Here is a 19,959-nt window from a genome sequence, read left to right on the forward strand (position 1 = left end):
GAAGACTGACTATAGTAATATAAGAACCAAGTTTGAAATCTGTACCTAAACGGTTGGCCATATACATGCTCGGCTGCACAGATACGGCAACAGACTCGCTGGGATTGAACCAAGAATATCGAAACTTAAAGATTGTTCGAAGCAAATAACACCTGATGTATAGAGATCAGAAAACATGCTGAGGAAGTCCCTCCCAAAATAGGCGAATAAGGGACACCGATGTTAGAACAGTGGGTGCATAAGGTGAATTTCTGAATCTACTGTGACCTGTAAAATAAAATAATTTGTGAAATAGCTAAAGTCTGGTTTATTACATAGAACACGCCTTTCTATGCAAAGAAGTGTGGTCTTTGATCCTTTGTTGTTAGAAGTGCTCTTGGTCAGTATCCCCTTCCCAGTGAGATTGCTCTATTATAAAGTCCGAGACATGATTCTTAGGCTAGCCATGGAGATTGACCTACTGCCACTTTGAAAAGCATGGACTCTGACACTCTACAACTATGGCCCTGTCTGCACACACATTCTCCTTCAAAGTGAAAAGATATTTGCTTGAGCACAAGTGGAGTACACAATTTGATGAAAAGTTGCATTTGCTCAACTTCGTAACTGCTGCAAGAAAATATATAGACAAAAATGTGTTAAGCACAAAATGTATGTAACACTTGCTTCCTGTTATAGACCCACCGTCTTTGAGAAGTATCAGGGCAGCAGGTTTTAGCTCAGTAGCTTTCTTGTCTTCCACCAAATGTGTATCTCGCAATTTTGTATTTGTGGCCAATTACAATTGTTAAGGGATTCAGGTGTTACTAGTAATTTCAGTAAGTCAGTGTTATTAGGGAGTTTGTTTTTATGTTGGTTATTGTGTTGTGTTTCCTCTGACAAATGCAGTTTGATTGGTGCATAAAACGCACCTCTTGGATAAATATAGTTTAAGTAAGGTAAATGGTTTGTATTCCCAGCAGATTTTGGCATGTACGGCTGTAAGTTCATTTAAAATTAGCACTGAGTTGCCCTAATCTTGATTTCATCATCTCACCTAGTCAGTTTGTTTTCTGCACAGGGTCCTTATGTCCGGAGATCTTTGGCAGTCTTTATGGTATTGTAAGCGAGGTTTTCACCAACACGTTACTTGAGATTAAGTTAATTGAAAAAGTTACACCTGTTAATGTGAGTACCATCCCCATGTCTGGGCCATGAGATGACTAACTTTTTGTGACACTTGATTATTGAGGGCCTCATTCTGAGTGCCCAGGTAACTCTGCCCTGCAGGAGTAATCAATACAATGGGCACCTGTAAAGAGTCACTGCAGATTACACGTGGGACTCGGAGTGACCCCATGGAAATTAGGAATTAATGGAGGAGTCAATAACTCCAGGTCCTATTTCCACTGTAATTCCTCATTACCCCCTAGAGTTCACCTGGAGATATGGGCTGCTGACATTTCAGGGTGAAACAAAATGGATCTGTGGTGTTTCTTAAGATCTCATCATTCTGATAGGGATAGTACCTGCTTTTTGTCTCCCTTTCGGAATTATGAGAGAAATCATAAATGAGGCCTTCCAAATTTGGAACATGCCTCTTACATGTAGGTAAATACGTTGCAGTGCAAAACAACGAATAGGTTCACATTGTGGCGCTGTGCAAAAACATTGATTGCCTTGCTATCCGATACTTAGTACACCTGACTCTTAATTGCTTGTATCTGGAACCCCACAGACAAGATTTCTTGCAGTGTACTTTGTGTAGGGGCCTGAAATTGATGTATTTAGGGATGTCATAGCCTTCTGCAGATGACTTAGTCAATCATCACCACAATGCACAAATTAATGACTAGCATACAATAAAGATTCTCCAACATGAATCTTCATGAAAAGGTAAGCCATGATGCATTCCCTTTATATTCTAAAACATAAATGCCAGATTAAACCAAGAAAAATGTAAGACAAAATCATGTATTCTACTTTTCCTAGACTTCACTTACCTTTCTCCCTAGACTACCTTACTACACTTTTTCACCTTTGTAGTTCCTGTTTTGTTTCTGCACGGTTATTTAATATCGGTCTGGTTGAAAATCTACACAATAAATGTTACTTTGTACAGGAGATAAAGGCAGCCTTTTCCTTCATCTCCATGGTACGTTACCATTAGTCTGCTCCTCCACCCATTTGTTAATGCCCTGGCGTTCTACATCGGAGGCACCAATAAAGTCAGCAGTCGATAACTCCGCGCCATATAATTTCTGAGAGGAAGCCAAATATTCCTGTAGAAAGACAACAGAAACATGAGTTATTCCTATCCACAGGAAGAACATAGAAGAACAGTTCACAGTCAGTGGGTGTGTCAGAAACAGAGTAGTCAGGAACTAAATGTATCAAGCCATAGCTTTTTCTAATCTTATTCTTTTTATTAGGCTACATACAGCTCCAAATTCGGGAACTAACTGTTGGTCACTTTTACACTCCTGGTAAAGCATGCGATATCCAAAAAACATACATTCTATCTTTTCCTTTCATAAAGGCTTGATTTACCAACAAAATCCCAAATTGTGTGCACATGTAGGATGCTTTTGGGGATCAGACATCCTTGGAGAAAAGTGACTATACGTGTATGTGTTCCTAAGTAGTGAACAGCTGGTTAATGAATGATGGGGACTTTGAATACTGTTGCACTTGATAAAATTCCCCTCTTCAGATGTAGCTCAGTTTTGATACACTGGAGACAAGGGACCTTATTCAGAGTTTGGCGATAGGGTACTTTGTCAAACCCATCGCCTCATTTTGACGTTCCACCAATCTCTACAAATGACCCTAGTTGTATATTCTCAAGGAGAAATGGCTGGCAATATAATGATGAGAACATGGGGCATGCAAGAGGGCTATCTATTCTTAAGTCTTACCTTACTCTAAGATCCACCAGTGACAACTATGCTTCTGACGATCCCTCAAGATTTGTTTGCGGTTTAGGAAATTCATAGTCCAACACAGCAAAGGATCAGCTGTCCTGCGGCATGAGAACCCATAGCAAATGGGAAAGCTTCAAGACTAATGAGATTATTGAGGGCTTTTGTAAACAAAGAGTACCGCTACACCTTGTCTGTCGCCTCTTCATTGTGCGCTCACCAGTCTCACACTTTCACTTTTTAGGATTTCCCACGCTGCAAGTAAAAGTGTTTCTAGTCTTAAAATGACTTGTTGCCTGGCATTAGCGAGCCAGTAGATTAAATGTCTTAGATTGCCCCAGACTGCTGCAAATTTCCCTGTTCCGGCACCTCTTGCCTACTACCAGAATCTGTACCCGAGGGTCTTCCATTCCTACAACTCTATTATCAAGATTTCAATGTGGTGCAGCCTGCCAAGTAGGAAGAAAGAATGGATCTGCTATCCCCTTTCTTTTCATCTGTTTAAAACTAAAAATGGCAGAAACGTCTGTTATATCCAGATTCACAGCAGTGACTGAACCAGACGCCTACATGATTTACCATACTTGGTGCCGTTCAGATGCCTCAATTCTCAATTTTTTTTTTTGGTGCAAAATCCCCAACATTTCAGAAATAGGCATAGCCCTGAGTAAGAAAATCCATGAAAGAGTGCCCTGATCCAAATGAGGGGATGCTTTATTATATCAATGTTACACCAGACATCTTCTGTAGTAGTCCCCATCAAGTGCACTGGAGCAAGAATCAAATGCCTGCAGCATTAAAGAGATGGCAATGAGCAAAGATAATTCGTTTAGCTTCGCCCAGTGGCACCTGAGAAATGCTATCAGCCCCACAAAGATGTTCTAGGCATTTTTAGGATTGGCTTCTTTTCAGCCATAAACCTTTGACAATGCCTGCAAAAGAGCAGTTCTGAAACTCAGAAGTGGGATTCAAGCTCGGCATTAGTACTTTGATTGAAAATCAGCAGGAATATTGACAACATTGCCTTATTTTTTATTGAAAATATTTTCTATTTTTTACTAAATAAAATAGTTACAAAGGGCATATATCCTTACTGCTTGCGCTGGAGAATTATTTCCACAGACATAATTCTGCAAAATTAAGTGACCAATCTGGATTTAGTTATGTTTCTCAAATATGTGATTTACTTCAAAGTTGGTCAAACTAGAGACAATATATTCAAAGAGAACGGTTCAGGCATTAAATTACAGTGGATTGTAATTCGGAAGCTGGCCTCCCACAACACCTAAGACCTGATAAGACATGATTTCTGTGCAAGGCATAACTCAGCTGTCATGAAAACTTACTGGAAGGAAGGTGTAGGTCTTTTCTCCAAAGAGGCGATTGGCCAGATTCAAATTGTAGGAGGCTCCTGCCTTGTTAATATCTGTAGATAGAGCCTGAAAGCCTGGATGAAGATCTTCAACGCCATCAAAGTGAAGAGTCTGAATCAAACATAGATATAGGATTATAGAGCGGAATTTGCTTTTTGAGGCGCATTTCACAGTATGCTACTATTGCACAAACAGACATGAGAGCCGCAGACACATCTCTCATTACGAGGGGCCCGGAGTGGTATCCAGTGGGTTAGGATGGGGAGCACTGTGGGCCGTTCTTACCGGTCCAGTATTCTCTTGCCCAGGATTACCGGGTCCGAAAATACTGGATCCTGTAATCCCAGGCGTGCAATCATTGGACATAGACCTGTGGGCGGTGCTGTGGGGGCTGCAGCAGGCTACTGCAACCCACCCACTCAGCTGCTGCATAACGAGGGAAGATGCAAATGCTCCTTCCAAGCTCTACCCTCATCTGCTCTACCCTCCACCCACCTCTCATAATATGGGCCAAAACACACGCTCGGTATCTATTTACCGCCTGCTCCAAGCAAGTGGTAAATGGATGAGGATTTGGGCCTAATATTTTCTGAAGAACGGAGAAAAACACAGAGAATCTGACTCTGAGTATTTGCGGATCAGTGGGTTACTCCCCATTATGGGGAAAATAACTCTTAATTCCCATATTTTGGCGAAGGATACTGTCAGGAATTGGTGGTTTGGGCCCATGGTATCCTCACACCAATTACTGAGGACCAATGGAATGAATAAAACTCTGCGTAGAATAAACAGTTCAACATTTGCAGCATGAAATATTATTGTAATTACAATAAGAGAAATCACAATCTTGACACAAATACCAAATTCGAGACAAGGAGATACTTTAAGAGTTTGGTTGGGTCCTGTCTGCAATTTTAATGAATATCAATAGAGGATCTTTACTTCTGCAGAATATCGAGCCTTTTTTCTTCAATACATTTCCACAGATTATTCTCTTGTGGCTGAATAGTACCTGTTCATTTTAAGAGAGCTCCTATAGAGTTCTGTGTAAGTGGTTTCAGTACAAAGTTCAGTGTAATGTGTATTCTTCAGGTTCCTCTAATGGGGCTCCATAAAACAGTTCCTCCTGTCAAGGCAAAAGCTACAAATCAAGTGATCATTCGGATTACAATGATAAGGATACGCTGGGTGTCTTAGCAACGCTATAATTAACAGCAGGGAGAAGCAGATCCTTGGCTCAAGGTCAGAGTACAAATTAGCCTCGGTGGTTAAACTTTACCTAACTGCAAAGCAGTTCAAGTTAGAATAGTTCATAGCCAGAAACGCAATGCAGGACATGCATTTATTTTACCTTTAAATTCATGATATCTTCAAGAAACAAGTATTTAGTGATTGGAATTTGTACATGGAAATGATGGGATTGTGTGTCTGTTTGACAGAACTAGAATCATTAGACTTACAAGGCTCAGACACTTATTTATTATTTTTTTTCTCCGGAGTTTTATATAGCGCAAACTCGACCCAAAGGTATTGGGTATCAGAGCGCTATACGTGAGCACCAGTTGTTTACACAAGGACACATCCATTTTTGTTAGGGACGGGGAGATTACTTGATTTGCTCAGAATCACAGGATGTTGAGCATCATTGCTGAGACTCGAACCTGGTTCCCCAGATTTGAGATCGACCGCCCTAGCCGTTAGGCTACATCCTCTCTATGTTAGGTATTTGTAAATCGCACATTGTAGACTAAGGGCCGTATGTATCAAGACTTTTTCCCATTTTCAAACGGGCAGATTCTCAGAATCTGCCCATTTGCGAATGGGAAAAAGCCTTTTGGGATGTATCATCTCAAAAGGCCATCGCAAAATAGAGAATCTCAACATTTGGAATTCTCTATTTTGCAAATGCAATTAAGGAATTGCAAATTGCGATTCCTTAAATGCAATTCTGGAAGCAGCAGAAATTTACTATTTGGCCATAAGGAATTGCAAATTACCACCAACTTCAAGTTAGTGGTAATTAGCGATTTTCTTTAAAAAAGCACTTTTTTGATTTTTTAAAAGTGCCATATGTCGCACATACATCCCCCTAGGGCATGTATGTGCGCAAAATGTGCACACATGCATATTTCAGGGGTGCAACAGGGTGTCCTTTTGGCACCCTTGCAACCTTGAAATTGCATTCTCAATTTGCTATTCTCTAATTGGTAATCGCAAATTGAGAATGTCTTCCCATTCATTTCTATTGGCCTGCTAGCCCATAGGAATGAATGGGAAGGAATTCCTTGTTTGCGAATCTCAATTTGCGATTCACAAATAAGGAATATGTAGGATTCGCAAAAATGTTAGCAAATCCTACATACATTGCATTTTGCGATTCTCTAATTGTGATTCGCTAAAAATCACAATTTGAGAATTGCAAAACTCTTTTTTGATACATATGGCCCTAAATCACATGTTTGGAATCCTTGCCCCAGCATCGAGCTGGACCACAAGTTTGTATAGGAGAATCTATAGTGTTTGTGGGCTTTCCTGCCTAGAAATGATGTTGGCAGGAATCTTTAAACACATACCAATTTGACCCATCATACAGTGAGAAAAATCTGTTTAGGGGAGAATTGTTTCCAGGAGGATGTGGGCATACGCTGGTATGTTATGCAGTTATCTGCGGCTGTAGTATTTCTTTTTCCGAGATTCAAGGAAGAAGCAATCTGAGTCACATTATACTTTTTGAAAGGGGCTAAGTAGTTCATGGGTACACATGCATATACTGGACACTTTGAGCCTTATTTTATGTTTATTATGTTGTGGAGATGAGGGGCAACTTACAGTAGCCCTGGGCAGAATCACCAGAGTGGGGGATATTATAAAATTTGTGGCAGGCATGATTTGGGTGTTCATACTGCAGAGGTTGACTTCTTTTGCAGCCTTTGGTCAACCAGGCAACTGAAGAACCTTTGGAAAAAGGAAAAAATCCTGAATCTAGATATTAATTTATAACTATATCTGAAGAATTTCAACATTCCCAGAGTTGCTCATGGTTGTAAGGCAGCCAGACCTGGCCACAAGACGATGGGTCACATAAAGTGTCAAAGGGAAATGCTTGCAGTTACAGAGAAGTGTTAGGATGACAGAATTGTCAGTTTCCTCCAGGCATAGCGGGTAAAGGTGGGAGATTAGTTATGAGTGTGCTATGAGGATCTTTCCCATGCAGTAGTAGTCATCCAATGAATATGGAGCGTGAACATTCTGTCTTGAATTCAACATGCATGTACACGCATTAGCTTTAACCTAAACTAAAGGCATCCAAACATAATAAGCTGACACAAACATAAACCAGTCTGATTTTTTTTATGATGGTGCTTGATGCTCCTGGAGTATTTGTGATATTTTGTAGCTCCACCAACCATACCAAAGGCTGGCGACATGTTGAGAAAAATAATTATTGATAAGCTACATTCATCAAACGTGGACATGATATAACCCTAGCAAGGGACACATTTCCTTTTATTGTCGGTAATAGAAAATAATTGTTATGTTTTCAGAAGTGTGGAATCTTTGAATCAGGAGTGGTGCTAGTGGCACACAAGCTTTTATTACATATGAAAAAGCGAAGTAATTGAAGGAGTTCTCTGGATCCAGTGAAGGATGTTGTGCTAGGACATAACTGTGCATTCATTGAACATCCTGGGTTTGAGACAGCCACAATGGCTTCAGTTGATGATACCGACTTGTGGTGGTGTGGAAGTTGATGCATTTATTTGACATAGTGGTGGAGAGATGCGACTCAGAGCTTGTGAACATTTCTTTCCCTAGTCAAGTTGTCAGGCATCATTCGTACAAATAGAGAAACTTCAACTAACATGATACAACTTTGTGATTACCTCAAATACAAAAACTTTAGAGTAAAAAAATTTAAAAAATCTTTTACAGACAGTCCAATCCCAGGTTTGCCACTAATTAATGACCATTAAAATCTCATTTACAATATTAAAACTAAAAACCTAGCTATCGGCAAAGTTCTAAACAAAGTGACCTTTGGAAGAAATAATCGCCTCACAAACACAACATAAAAACCTCAGACAAATTGTCATCCTTGTCATATCAATGATGCAGTCAACGACCCAAGTGTCACTATCTATAAATTCTTCTCCATAATGGTCCTGTCATACACAATCCACTGAAGACATTCAACAAATTGAATTTCAACCTCATATTCTACACTATTCAAGTCGACTATCCAAACCTTTAAACCTTTAAAAAATAGCTAATTGTTCTTATAAAGGTTTTTTGCCTTGAACAAAATCCAAGTCACAGCAAGCTGTTCTTTCCATTATTTCTGGCACTTTCAGAAGGTACGGAGAGGGGGAACTAAGCAGGCAAGACACTAGCAGGCCTACTTAAAAAACCATGGGCTATGACTACATCAGCGAGCTACGCCATCGGACAATGAGATGGCGATTGGCCAGAACGCTGTCCAGGCAGAAATGATGTCCTTTATGCGACAAGGCAAATTGCCACTCACCCAGACCTAATCACTTTCTTTGTCTCTATTCAGCTCGTATAGCTTGAGGGTGGCCACTGCAGTTATTTGGGTGAGCCGTTTTCAGGGGAAGAGGTGATCAGGGTGATCCGAGCCTTGCCTGGGGATAAGGCCCCAGGACTTGACGGACTTACAGCCACCTTCTACAAAGAATTTGCACCGCTGCTGGCGCCACATCTCATAAACATGTATGAGGAATCGCTGGAGTGGGGGAACTCCCCCCCTCGCTCCGGGAAGCGCTTATTACCACGATTTTAAAACCAGATAAAGATTTGCTGTTATGTGACCCTTATTGGGCGTTATCAATGATAAACCTTGACAATAATATTCTCGCCAAACTCCTTGCAGAGAGACTACTACCGTTGTTGCCTCTTGTGCTGCCTCCTGACCTGTGCGGCTTTGTCTCCGGCAGAGCCACATCTCACGACCTACGGACCTTTTTTGCGACTATGCAAGAATCAGACCCCTCACTTCACTCGGTTGTGATATTTTTGGATACCACTAAGGCATTTGATTCCTTGGAATGGCCATACTTGTTTGCACTCCTTTCCTGCCTGGGCATTAGCCCAAAATTCCTATAACTGTTCGTTCTCCTATACTCCTTCCCGATGGCGAGACTTCGGATTAATGGGATGATCTCCCTGCTCCTTTCTCTGTGTCCCGGGGCACGAGACAGGGATGTCCGCTGCACCCCCTTCTCTTTGCCATGGCGCCTTTAGCTGCCCGACTGAGACAGCACCACGCGCACCGTGGCCTGGTGTTTGTCCCAAGGGTATTACTGGTGTCTCTGTTTGAAGATGATGTGACCCTGTATGTCAAATGCCTGGCTGAAAATTTAGACCCCCCTGAATGGGGAAATCACAAGATCCAACGGCCTCTCATGCATAACGATCAATTGGGGGAAATTGGTTACCCCGCTGATGGCAGTCAGAGAACGGTTTCAATCAGAGTACCCACTTAGCTGGGCGGAGAGCCCAGTGAAATATCTGGGTATCTGGTTAAACCGTAATATAGAGGAGCTTTGGCAATATAACTACAGGAGACTCATGGGCTGGTTCGAAAGCCGACTGGGGCACTGGGCAGGACTGCCGCTGTCCCTGGCGGGACGACTGGCAATAGCAAAAATGGTTGTTCTCCCCAAGTTTCTCTATGTGTTTATCAACCTCCCACTCCCCCTCAACACAAATGTCAGGCACAGATTATGATCGAACCTGATATCGCTTGCATGGGCTGGAAAACAGCCTAGGATTTCTTGGGAGACTCTGACATTGCCCTTTGAATGGGGAGGCCTGGGTGCACCAGGCATGGAGCTCTATTACAATTGCGCCCAAGCTCAGTTCAGATTTTACTGGCTCTTTCTGTACAATTGATGGCACATACAGGGCCAGAACATGACCAAGTGGTTCTGACACCACTGCAAATGGCCTCTACAGACCACAGCGCAAGCCACGCTCTAGGGTAGACACGGTGGGGTGCATGGTATTGGCATTGCGGGAGCTGAGACGTAGGGCACAATTGGAGGTGATGTATGCCTCCTCAGTACCACTGCTGAGACAGCCAGCATTGCCATTCTCAGAAGACACAGACGCCTGCAACAGACTCAGGAAGCTCCACCTCCACACTATGGGTGATGCGTTTCCTGAGGGAACATTTATACAGCCAGATAAAGCGCCGACAGGGGAGGATACAGGGTTGCTAGACAGAATGACATATTACCAGATCCACGCGGCTCCTTCACGGTGGCGCCCCCCCATGCACCAAGACATGGAAGACTTCTTAAATAACCTGTTGCCGCGCAAACTCATTACCCGACTATACACAGGCATGCAGCGCACTGCACCAATATGCGTCCCTGGGGTGCGGAGGAGATGCTGGAATTCCCCATAGAGGAGGATCAGTGGGCATACTGGCGCAAGCAGGCTCGAGAGCTGTCCCCGACTACAGGCTAAGGTTAATCCACTTCAAGTTTATCCATAGATTATACAGGACTCCCGAATGGCTACATAAAGCAGGCTTGAGTAAGGATGCGAGATGCCTGAGATGCAGGGACCAGGGTGTGACTTTCTTGCACCTGGCCTGGTCCTGCCCACAAAGTGCACGATACTGGGAAAACATTTTTGATGTGCTGAACAAGATGTTGGAGTAGCAGATAGAATGCTCCCCCCGATAGCACTGCTCAGGTATGTGAGAACTGAGACAGACAGAAAACTAGTAGACATGCTTCTACTGCTCCACCTCAGACAGACAACATCAGTCCCCAACTTCACGAGGGACCTCAAAACATGGCTCTTCGATAGACCTCCTCTTTGATGGACAGGACCCTGCAAACTCCCCCCCCCACCAGCACCTTGAGACCCTTACGAGTGAGTAGTCTAGCTCAACAAACCCATCATTGATTGATTGACTGCTGGCTAAGCATCGGATAACCATGTGCTGGGGCTGCCGCCGGAATCCACAGGCCGTTGACTGGCTTAAGGATGCCATGTTCTGCCATGGGCAGCTGTCTGATTATTGGGACCTTATGTCCACACAGGCTCGCCCCAGGGACATCTGGGAACCACTACAGAGATATCTTAACACCTACCCACAAGATCAAGATGAAACTCCCCCCTCAGTCTAATCGACTTCTATACCGCGGACACAAAGATAACGTGTGAGTAAGTAGGCTTACATGAACACTCCCTTAGGAGGCCCCATACCTCCCCCTTCTTACCAAATGTTTCCCCGGGTTTTTATCACGGGGCTGCAAATGCAACATTGGAACTGTGACACTGACGCAAACCACTTGAGCAAGAGGATAAAGTTTAGTAATATTGATAGTCGAGTGCCTATTATTGATTCTACCTACGCTATCCTAGTTTCTGTTACATTGTATGCAAATGCTCTATTGTTGGACCGTGCACACAACTGTAATCAATAAAAAGGAAAATATATAATTTTTTAAAACATTATCCACCTGTCTTCACTTCTTGATTTAAACCCTTCGCACTATTTACTAAGCACAATTGTAAACTGAAATGTAAGGTTATGTTTTCATTCACCATGTGTACAGTGCTCTGAAACAGACATAGAGTAAATCCACACTGCATAGAACTAGGATAAATAAATAAACAGATAAACAAATAAATAAATAAATACAATGTCTCAAACAATAAACTAGAAGGCTGTATTTCCTACACCTTTCTGAGACTTACCAAGAAAAATACGGACTCACTATTTCTGACTAATTACAATGTCGCTTTTAAGGATTCTGAATTCTTCCATCAGGGTAAAATGTCCACCTTCACGTGACAAGCCAGATCAATCTGGCTCCTTTTGGAAAGCCTCCTATCCAAGAAAAATCCCAAACTAGATTAAATTAAACCGCAAATCCAAACTCCTTTAATCAGACTTCAGGCTGGCTACACACCATTGCAAGTTAGGGAGGAGAGTAATGCATGCTACAAGTCATCCATAATTCCTTATCTGTACTTCTGTTGAAATAGCTCTGTAAATTGGCATGAAACTATTATAGGTATAAACGCATGCTGTAGAAAACCCATATGTAAAATGTAAATTGTAGGAAATCCCCTGCTTTTCTGTATAGCCACATTGGACATTTCACCTTTCGCTGTACTCTATAGTTTTGCTGGCTCTAGACCTCTGTGCACTTTAGTACTGCTAACCAGGAGTGCCTTTGCTCCCTCTTCAACAGTGGTTAAATTAGCTTATTCCAGATTGGCACTTTTCACTTACTTGCACGTCCCTAGGATATGGTGTAAAAAGTGTACCCAGGGCCTGGAAGTTAAATGCCAGTTGTGGACTTCAGCACCTATTGTACTATTCAACATAGTGTCATTGTAAACGTGGTTACAGGCCTACCTTGTGTAGCCTGACTGTTGTAGTGTAAAAAATGCAGTGCAAACTGTAATCATAACCCTTTTTGACAGGTAAATATCTAACTTTTAAAGATTAGTAAGTCATCCCTATATAAACCTTATAGCCCTAAAGTTAGGGTGCATGCCATCTAAAAGTGGGACATGTAAAAAATGTATGTTAACATGTCCCTACCGTGACAAGGCCCCAAAAAATATTTCTACTTTGGCAGGCCTAGCTATCAATCAATCAGTCAGGGTTTTGTAGACCGCACTACTCACCCGTGAGGGTCTCAAGGCGCTGAAGGAGGGGGGGTGCGCAGCTCTGTTGGGGTCATTCGAACAGCCAGGTCTTGAGGTCCTTTCTGAATTGGTGCAGTTTTGGGCTTTGTTTGAGGTGAAGGGGGAGTTTGTTCCAGGTTTTAGCTGTGAGGTAGAAGAAGGATTTTCCACCTGATTTGGTCCTGTAGAAACTAGGGACGGTGGCTAAGGCGAGGTCGGCTGAGCGGCGGTTTCTCTTGGAGGCGTGGAAGGAGATTTCGGTCATTGAGGTATTGGGTCTGGTGTTGTGGAGGGCTTTATAGGCATATGCGAGCAGCTTGAAGTTTATTCTTCTTTTGACAGAGAGCCAGTGGAGGTCACGGAGGTGTTGGGTGATGTGGTCATGTCGTGGGATGTTGAGGATAAGTCTGGCAGCGGTGTTCTGGACGGTCTGGAGTTTGCACAGGAATTTGTTGTTGATTTTGGCATAGTAAGTGTTTCCATAGTCTAGTCTGCTGGTGATGAGTGCGTGGGTGACCGTTTTCCTGGAGTCAGGGGAGATCCACTTGAACGTCTTGCGAAGTATGCGGAGGGTGCTGAATTACGGCGTTGATCTGGTGATTCATGGTGAGTGAAGAGTTGTGTATGATGCTGAGGTTGCGTGTGGGGTCCCTGGGGTGGGTGGGTTTCGAGGGCAGGGGGCCAGCAGGTGTTGTCCGATGCGGAGGGGGTGGGGCCAAGGATGAGGACTTCTGTTTTCTCTAGGTTGAGCTTCAGGCAGCTGTTGCTCATTCAGGTCGCGACAGCTTTCATCCCTTCTTAGAAATTGCACCTAGTGATGTCGGGTTCCTTGGTGAGGGAGAGGATGAGCTGGGTGTCATCGGGTTAGGGGACGATGTTAAGTCCATGGTTTCCGACGATGGTTGCGAGGAGAGCCATGTAGACGTTGAAGAGTGTGGGACTGAGGGAGGATCCTTGGTGTACTCCGCATCTGATCTCTGTCGGTTCTGAGGGGAAGGGCAGGAGTCTTATTCTCTGTGTTCTGCCTGAGAGTAAAAATTGTATCCAGTCTAAGGCTATTCCTCGGATGCCGACGTCATGGAGCCTGGTGGCTAGTGTGCGGTGGGAGACGGTGTTAAAAACTACCGGCAGTCTTGATGGAGCAATTGTTAGTTCATTGCAGCTCGGGTGCAATGGCAGTGGCGGCCCTGTAGAAGATGTGCGGCGGGCAGGGGAAGAAGGTGCTCTGGAGTGAATGCTTTTCATTTTCTTTAAGGTGTCTTTTATGGTGAGAGGGCTCCAGATGAGAAGGGTCTTTTGGATGGTGTCGTTGGGGGTAGAGGTTGAGGCGGTGTCGTGGTCTTGGTCATCGAAGCTGTCATAGAGCGTCTTGATCTTGAAGTGCAAGAAGGAGCTGAGTTTGTTGGAGAGGTCTTGGGAGGGAGGTACGTCGATTGTTTCGCTGTTGGGGTTTGTGAGCTCATGCACGATGGTGAAGAGTTCCTTGGAGTTGTGGGCATTGGAGAGGATTCTGTCTTGGATAAAGTTTTTCTTTGCTGATTTGATGGTGTGCTGTGATGGCTGCTTTGTAGGCTGAGTGTGCTTCCGGGGTTTTGCTGTTTCTCCACTTCTGCTCCAGTCGTTGGGATGAGCGCTTAGATTCACGGAGATCTGTGGTGAGCCAGTTGGCTTTCTTGTTGTGTCGTCTTGTGGTGTTCTGAAGGGGGGCGATGGTGTTGGCACAGTTGGCGATCGATTGGTGGAGGTTGCTTGCCGCTGTGTTGGCGTCCGTTGTAGTAGGGGGAGGAGTGCAGGTAAGGGAGGAGGTGAGGTGTTCTTTGGAGACTTTGTTGCAGCTTCTGTGTGGGGGCAGAGCATGCGCTTGTGGGCGTTGGGTTTCATGAAGGAGAAACGGATGCAGTGATGGTCTGTCCAGAGCAGTTCCGTGGTCTGGCAGAAGCGAATGCTGCATCCTCCGGCGAAGATGGGGTTGAGTGTGTTTCTGCTGTGTGAGTGGGGTTGGAGACAAGTTGCTTCATTCATATGTTGGTGAGGTTCTCCAGGAGGGCAGAGGATTTGGGATCGCTGTGATTGTCCAGGTGGAAGTTCAGGTCTCCGAGAAGTATGAAGTCCATAGAGACGAGGGCGTGAGGTGCAATGAGGTCTCCTATGATATTGGTGAAGAGGGTGAGGGGTCCGGGAGGTCTGTAGGTGAGTGTTCCGCAAAGTGTCGTTCTGGGGTTGGGCTGGATCTGGAAGTGGATGTGTTCTATGGGGGGTGAGGCGTCATCCGAGTTCGTGGTAGTGAGTCGGAGGGAGCTCTTGTGGACAATGGCGAGGCCTCCTGCTGGGTGGTTGGGGTGGTCTTTCCTCAGGATCTTGTATTCGTCAGGGATGGCGGTTGCAATGTCGGGTGCGGAGCTGGCGTTGGTCCAGGTCTCTGTGAGGAAGGCGACGTCGGGCTCGTGAGTGTGGAGGAGGTCCCAGATTTCTACGGAGTGTCTGTTCTGTGAGCATATGTTGAGGAGGATGCAGCTCAGTGGCTGGTGTGTGGTGGCATCCGGCGTGTTGAGGGTAACTGCCTGGGTCCAGAGGTGGGTGAAGGTGCGGGGGCAGTGTCGGCATGAGATTGGGCCTTGGTTGTTGCTCAGCGTCGAGAGCTGGCAGTTGTTGTTGCGTCCGGGGTTGAGTGCGTGGAGAGTGCTGGGGTCATACCGGCGGGGGTCAGGGGACCAGGTTCTCTGGCAATGGTCACGGTCGGGTCGCGGATGGGCACCGACGAGCTTGCCTTTGGCACGCCAGTGGCCACCATTAAGTAGGGATCAGGGGAGGGTGAACAGCTGGGAGGAAGGAGTGGGAGCGACACGGGGGGGGGGACGCGGGGGCTGCAGCCGCATGGAGCGTGGGAGAAAAGGAGGTAAAGGAAGGAGGCAATGAAAAGGAAAAGCAGAGGAAAGAAAGGCAAACAGAAAAAATGCAAACAGAAAAACGGCAAACAGACAAAAGGCAAACAGAAAAAGGCAAACAGAAAAAAGGCAAACAGAAAAAAGGCAAACAGAAAAAAGGCAAACAGAAAAAGATGACACACACAGAGTGGACTAGCAGAAGAGCAAGCTCTTCCACCAGCCCACCAGGGATGAGGCGCAGGCAGGAGCCTGCGGGTGGAGGAGGGCCTCGAACACCTACCTGGCATGGAGCTTGAGCGGCACTAAGGGCAGTCCCACAATGGTGGAGCTGCGCAGGGGGAGAGCAGTGACTCTGACCAGGAGCTGTCCTATGTAGAAAATAGTTTAAAATACTAATTACTGTATCTGGGGAATGGGATCATCTAGGAAAATAATTAAACAATTATTGGTGATAGTTATTAAAAATCCAATTCAAAAGTGAAGTCTGATTTTTAATAATTATTTACAATAGGTGTACCAGAGTGGGACGAGATGACTTTTCTGAGATCAACAGACTATGCAGGGTGGGGGCTGTGGACTTCCTCTAATCAAATCCTGCTTCACAAGTCTGCAGATCCACATGTAACATTTGGAGCACAATTGAATGGGAGAGAACATATTGGCAAGACACTTTTTGTGGATACTGTAGGACCCTGGTTGCTGTAGGATCCTGTTTTTGTCAGACCAGATTCAGGCTCTGGGTTTGTTGTGGGTGCAGTGCGTGCTTCAAACTGGATTTAAGTTTTAGATGTGGGAGAACACTACGATTACAATAGTATACTCCCCACTCACACCACCAGCCTCAGAGCCCAATTGTAGGGTGGCAGAAGGCTTTCACCATCTTGACAATGTCCTGACACATGACATTTGTTACCTGTTTTACAATGAAGCAAACAGGAAATACTACAAATACAGTTAGGTCAGGGCCTGTGAGCCTTTACTTAATCAGTCAGAGAGGAGTGTCTTAGGGTATTCCCCACCCACATGGATGAAACCTACAAAGTTAGGCCCTCACCCAGCCTTCCTCAGAACAGCTTCTGAACCTGCGGAAGATCAAAAGCAGATTGGACCTGCTGACTGTCACCTGAGAGAAGTCTTGAAGGACTGGACCTGCTCCTTCTTTAACCTAGGACAAATAAGAGAACTCCAAGGGTCAGCTGGTCAACTCCTGTGTTTAAACAGGGATACAACAAGCTACCAGAGGCCTTTGCCAGGAAGTACCCAGCTGACCAGTGGCAACTGAACCTGGACTGCGCCGTGATGCTGGCCTCTGCCTGACACACTGGGAGTATTTAAGTGCATTCCCTGAGATCCGGGGGTGCTTTAGAAGTGTAGGCCTATGGTGGATTGGGAATTAACAGACTAAGGGCCTAATTTAAATGTTGGCGGAAAGGAGTACTCCATCTACAGAAGTTTGACGGACGGCTCCGTCAACATGACGGAGGAATACATGAAACATGCTACTTTATTTTTATTTACAAAAGGAAAATTTCACAGCAGGATTTTCTTTTTGAAAAGCAAAAAAAAAATGAAAAGCAGAAAAAAACAAAGAGCATTTTCCCATGGTATGGGGGGCATTTTAATGCTTTCACGTGTCCTTAGCGCTAATTTTTTCACAGGGGTGACGGGCACTGAAAACTGACCGGGTGTCGGCCATCTGTATACCGAAGGTCCACCCAACTCTAAAGGAGGTGCGCTGGATTGCCCTTTCAGCCAACCTGAAGGTCAGTGCACCTACCACCTTTAGAGTTCGGTGAACTTTCAGTATACAGATGGCAGACACACAGTCAGTTTTCAGTGCCCGTCACCTCTGTGAAAAAATTGGCGGTAAGGATGAGTGAAAACATTCAAATGCCCCCCATCCCATGGGAGAATGCTCCCATGGTGAGAGGGTCATTGTTTTTTTTGCTGTTCGAAAAGAAAATCCACCTTGAGATTTTCCTTTTGTAAATAAAAAAAGTTGTACGTTTTATGTACTTCTCCGTCATGTTCATGGAGCATGTCAAAATTCTGTGGTTGTGTACCCTCACCATGGCAGGAGTAAAGTACTCCGCCATGGAGAAGGTAATTACTTTGGCTGCCTAAATTTGAATCAGGCCCTTAGTCAGAAGTTAAAACCTTTGTCCAGGACGACCCTGGTTTGTGTATCTGACCAGATGCTCCATCACAGCTAGCCTCAAATCACACATTGGTTCCAGTCTACCGCAACCATTTCATTTTCTATTGTGCCTTGGGCTTTATGGCACTATTTCTACTTGATGCCTGTATGTCCATGTGTTTCAGGCCCTGCCCAGCACTAAATAGGAGTTTCTTATACAGACTGCTGAATATTAGCCTGACTCTTCAGCATCTGTAACATGACATGCTCACAAACTAATTTCCTTCTGCAGAAAGGCATGTGGCAGCAATACTCTTCACAAACCTATCCTGCAATATCCAACCCTTTAGTCCAAGAGCACTAACTGCTCCTGGACTATTATTTGAAAGTGATAACAGATGATCAAGCCCTGGTCGAAAGTAAAATTCTCATTGTTGAAAAAAGAAAAGATTAATAACTTCAATTCTAACCTTTGACACCTGCTCAGCAGAGTTGTTCCTGGCTCCTAAAAGCACCATGGCCAGCGCAGATGAAATACTGAGGGGGGAGAAGAAAATGTTGCCTGTTGGGTTGGTTTCATTCAACTTTTGGAAGAGATCCAGAGCAAAGTGGGTGTTTGCAAGGCTCAGGTTATCCATGTTTAAAATCTGAAAATCAAAAGGAACTGTCAGTGTGGTTCCCTGCACATAAAGGTCCATTTTCAATTCAAAAAAAGTTTTGTAGACAATGCATTAGCTGGCATTTAATAATCGCACTGGAAATATTTTCTCAAACGTTTACAATTTCGGTGTATATCAAGTGACTTCATTATGAATGGAAATCTATTGCAATGTAGTTCCTCACCTATGGCATTGTAGATCCGGACTCAACAATGGACATACTTTTCATGAACAGACAACATTCTCTGACAGATACTAGAATCACAGAATAAAGACTACACAGAGTTATACACACTGGTCCACCCTTCTTGAAGTTACATTGCACACAAGCAAATACCCAAAAGATTATGAAGGTCTTGGAGAATTGCACCAAGATTGGGGTACATGCTACTTTCTACAGGAATGAGGTATATCAAGGCAACAACATTGCACATGCCTAAATAATAGGATGGTTAGGACACTGATCAGCCTTTCCCCTTTTGCATGTAATGGAGCATAAAAGAAGTCTGAAGAATATCACATACTAGGAAATGTGTGTGATAATATCATGGGCAGGTCTGAAGACCACATCAAATACAGAGTGGATACAAGACAGCACAGGATGCTACTATTTTTATATATCAGAAACATGTGAATCAATATTCCAGAAAGCATCAAATACACATCCTTGCAATTGTTTACTTAGAATAAGCTAATGAGATTTATTATACATTTTAGTTCAAGAGAAGATTTCTGCAGGACTGAGTATGCCATTTCCTGTGTTTCAGGCTCTGGATAGAAGTAACATTAGAAAGAATACCATGATTTAATTGCTCCCAGATCCACCTGGCAGAAAGCACTGAGAATGTGAGATTTACTTGTGAGTGCTATAAACCTCACCAGGTACATCTTGGACTTCTTATCTACAAATATTGACTGTATAACACATTGGGAATTGCATGAACAGTATACACTACAACGGTTCTGCTTTCTGCAGGGTCAGTTCCTGAAAGGCAGCTGTAGACTCACAAGGCTGGATGACTGCTGACCATTGGTTTATTGATCTAAGCCTTTATCAAGGACATACTCAACAATTAAACATTGTCCTGCCTGGAATATAAATTCTGTAGATTGCTGGTACTAGTAAAATAAAAGAAAATAGTATTGTCTGTATAGAATTGATCCACAGGCGTGAAGCTCAAACACCATCACCTCCGTTTTATCTCTGTTAAGCTTCAGACAGTATGACACCTCCTATCTGCTACCGCCTTCAGGCATGGTTTCAACTGATCTTTTTTTAAATTGTTATCCTGAATTAAAGATTTAATAATTTGTGTGTCATCTGCA

General features: G+C 44.0%; 1 protein-coding gene across 1 annotated transcript in view; it reads right to left on the minus strand.

Moving 5' to 3' along the window:
* Positions 1–19,959, minus strand: part of LOC146822963 (leukocyte elastase inhibitor-like) — a 70,122-nt gene that overhangs the window by 14,338 nt on the left and 35,825 nt on the right. The window contains exons 2-4 of the mRNA XM_085607132.1: positions 18,445–18,621; positions 4,247–4,384; positions 2,144–2,261 (exon numbers count right to left, since the gene is read on the minus strand). Coding sequence (XP_085463258.1) covers positions 2,144–2,261; positions 4,247–4,384; positions 18,445–18,612 — 424 coding nt within the window. The 5' untranslated portion in view covers positions 18,613–18,621. The remainder of the gene's footprint in view (positions 1–2,143; positions 2,262–4,246; positions 4,385–18,444; positions 18,622–19,959) is intronic.

Source organism: Triturus cristatus, chromosome 5_2 (assembly GCF_964204655.1).
Source record: "Triturus cristatus chromosome 5_2, aTriCri1.1, whole genome shotgun sequence".
Lineage (NCBI taxonomy): Eukaryota > Metazoa > Chordata > Amphibia > Caudata > Salamandridae > Triturus > Triturus cristatus.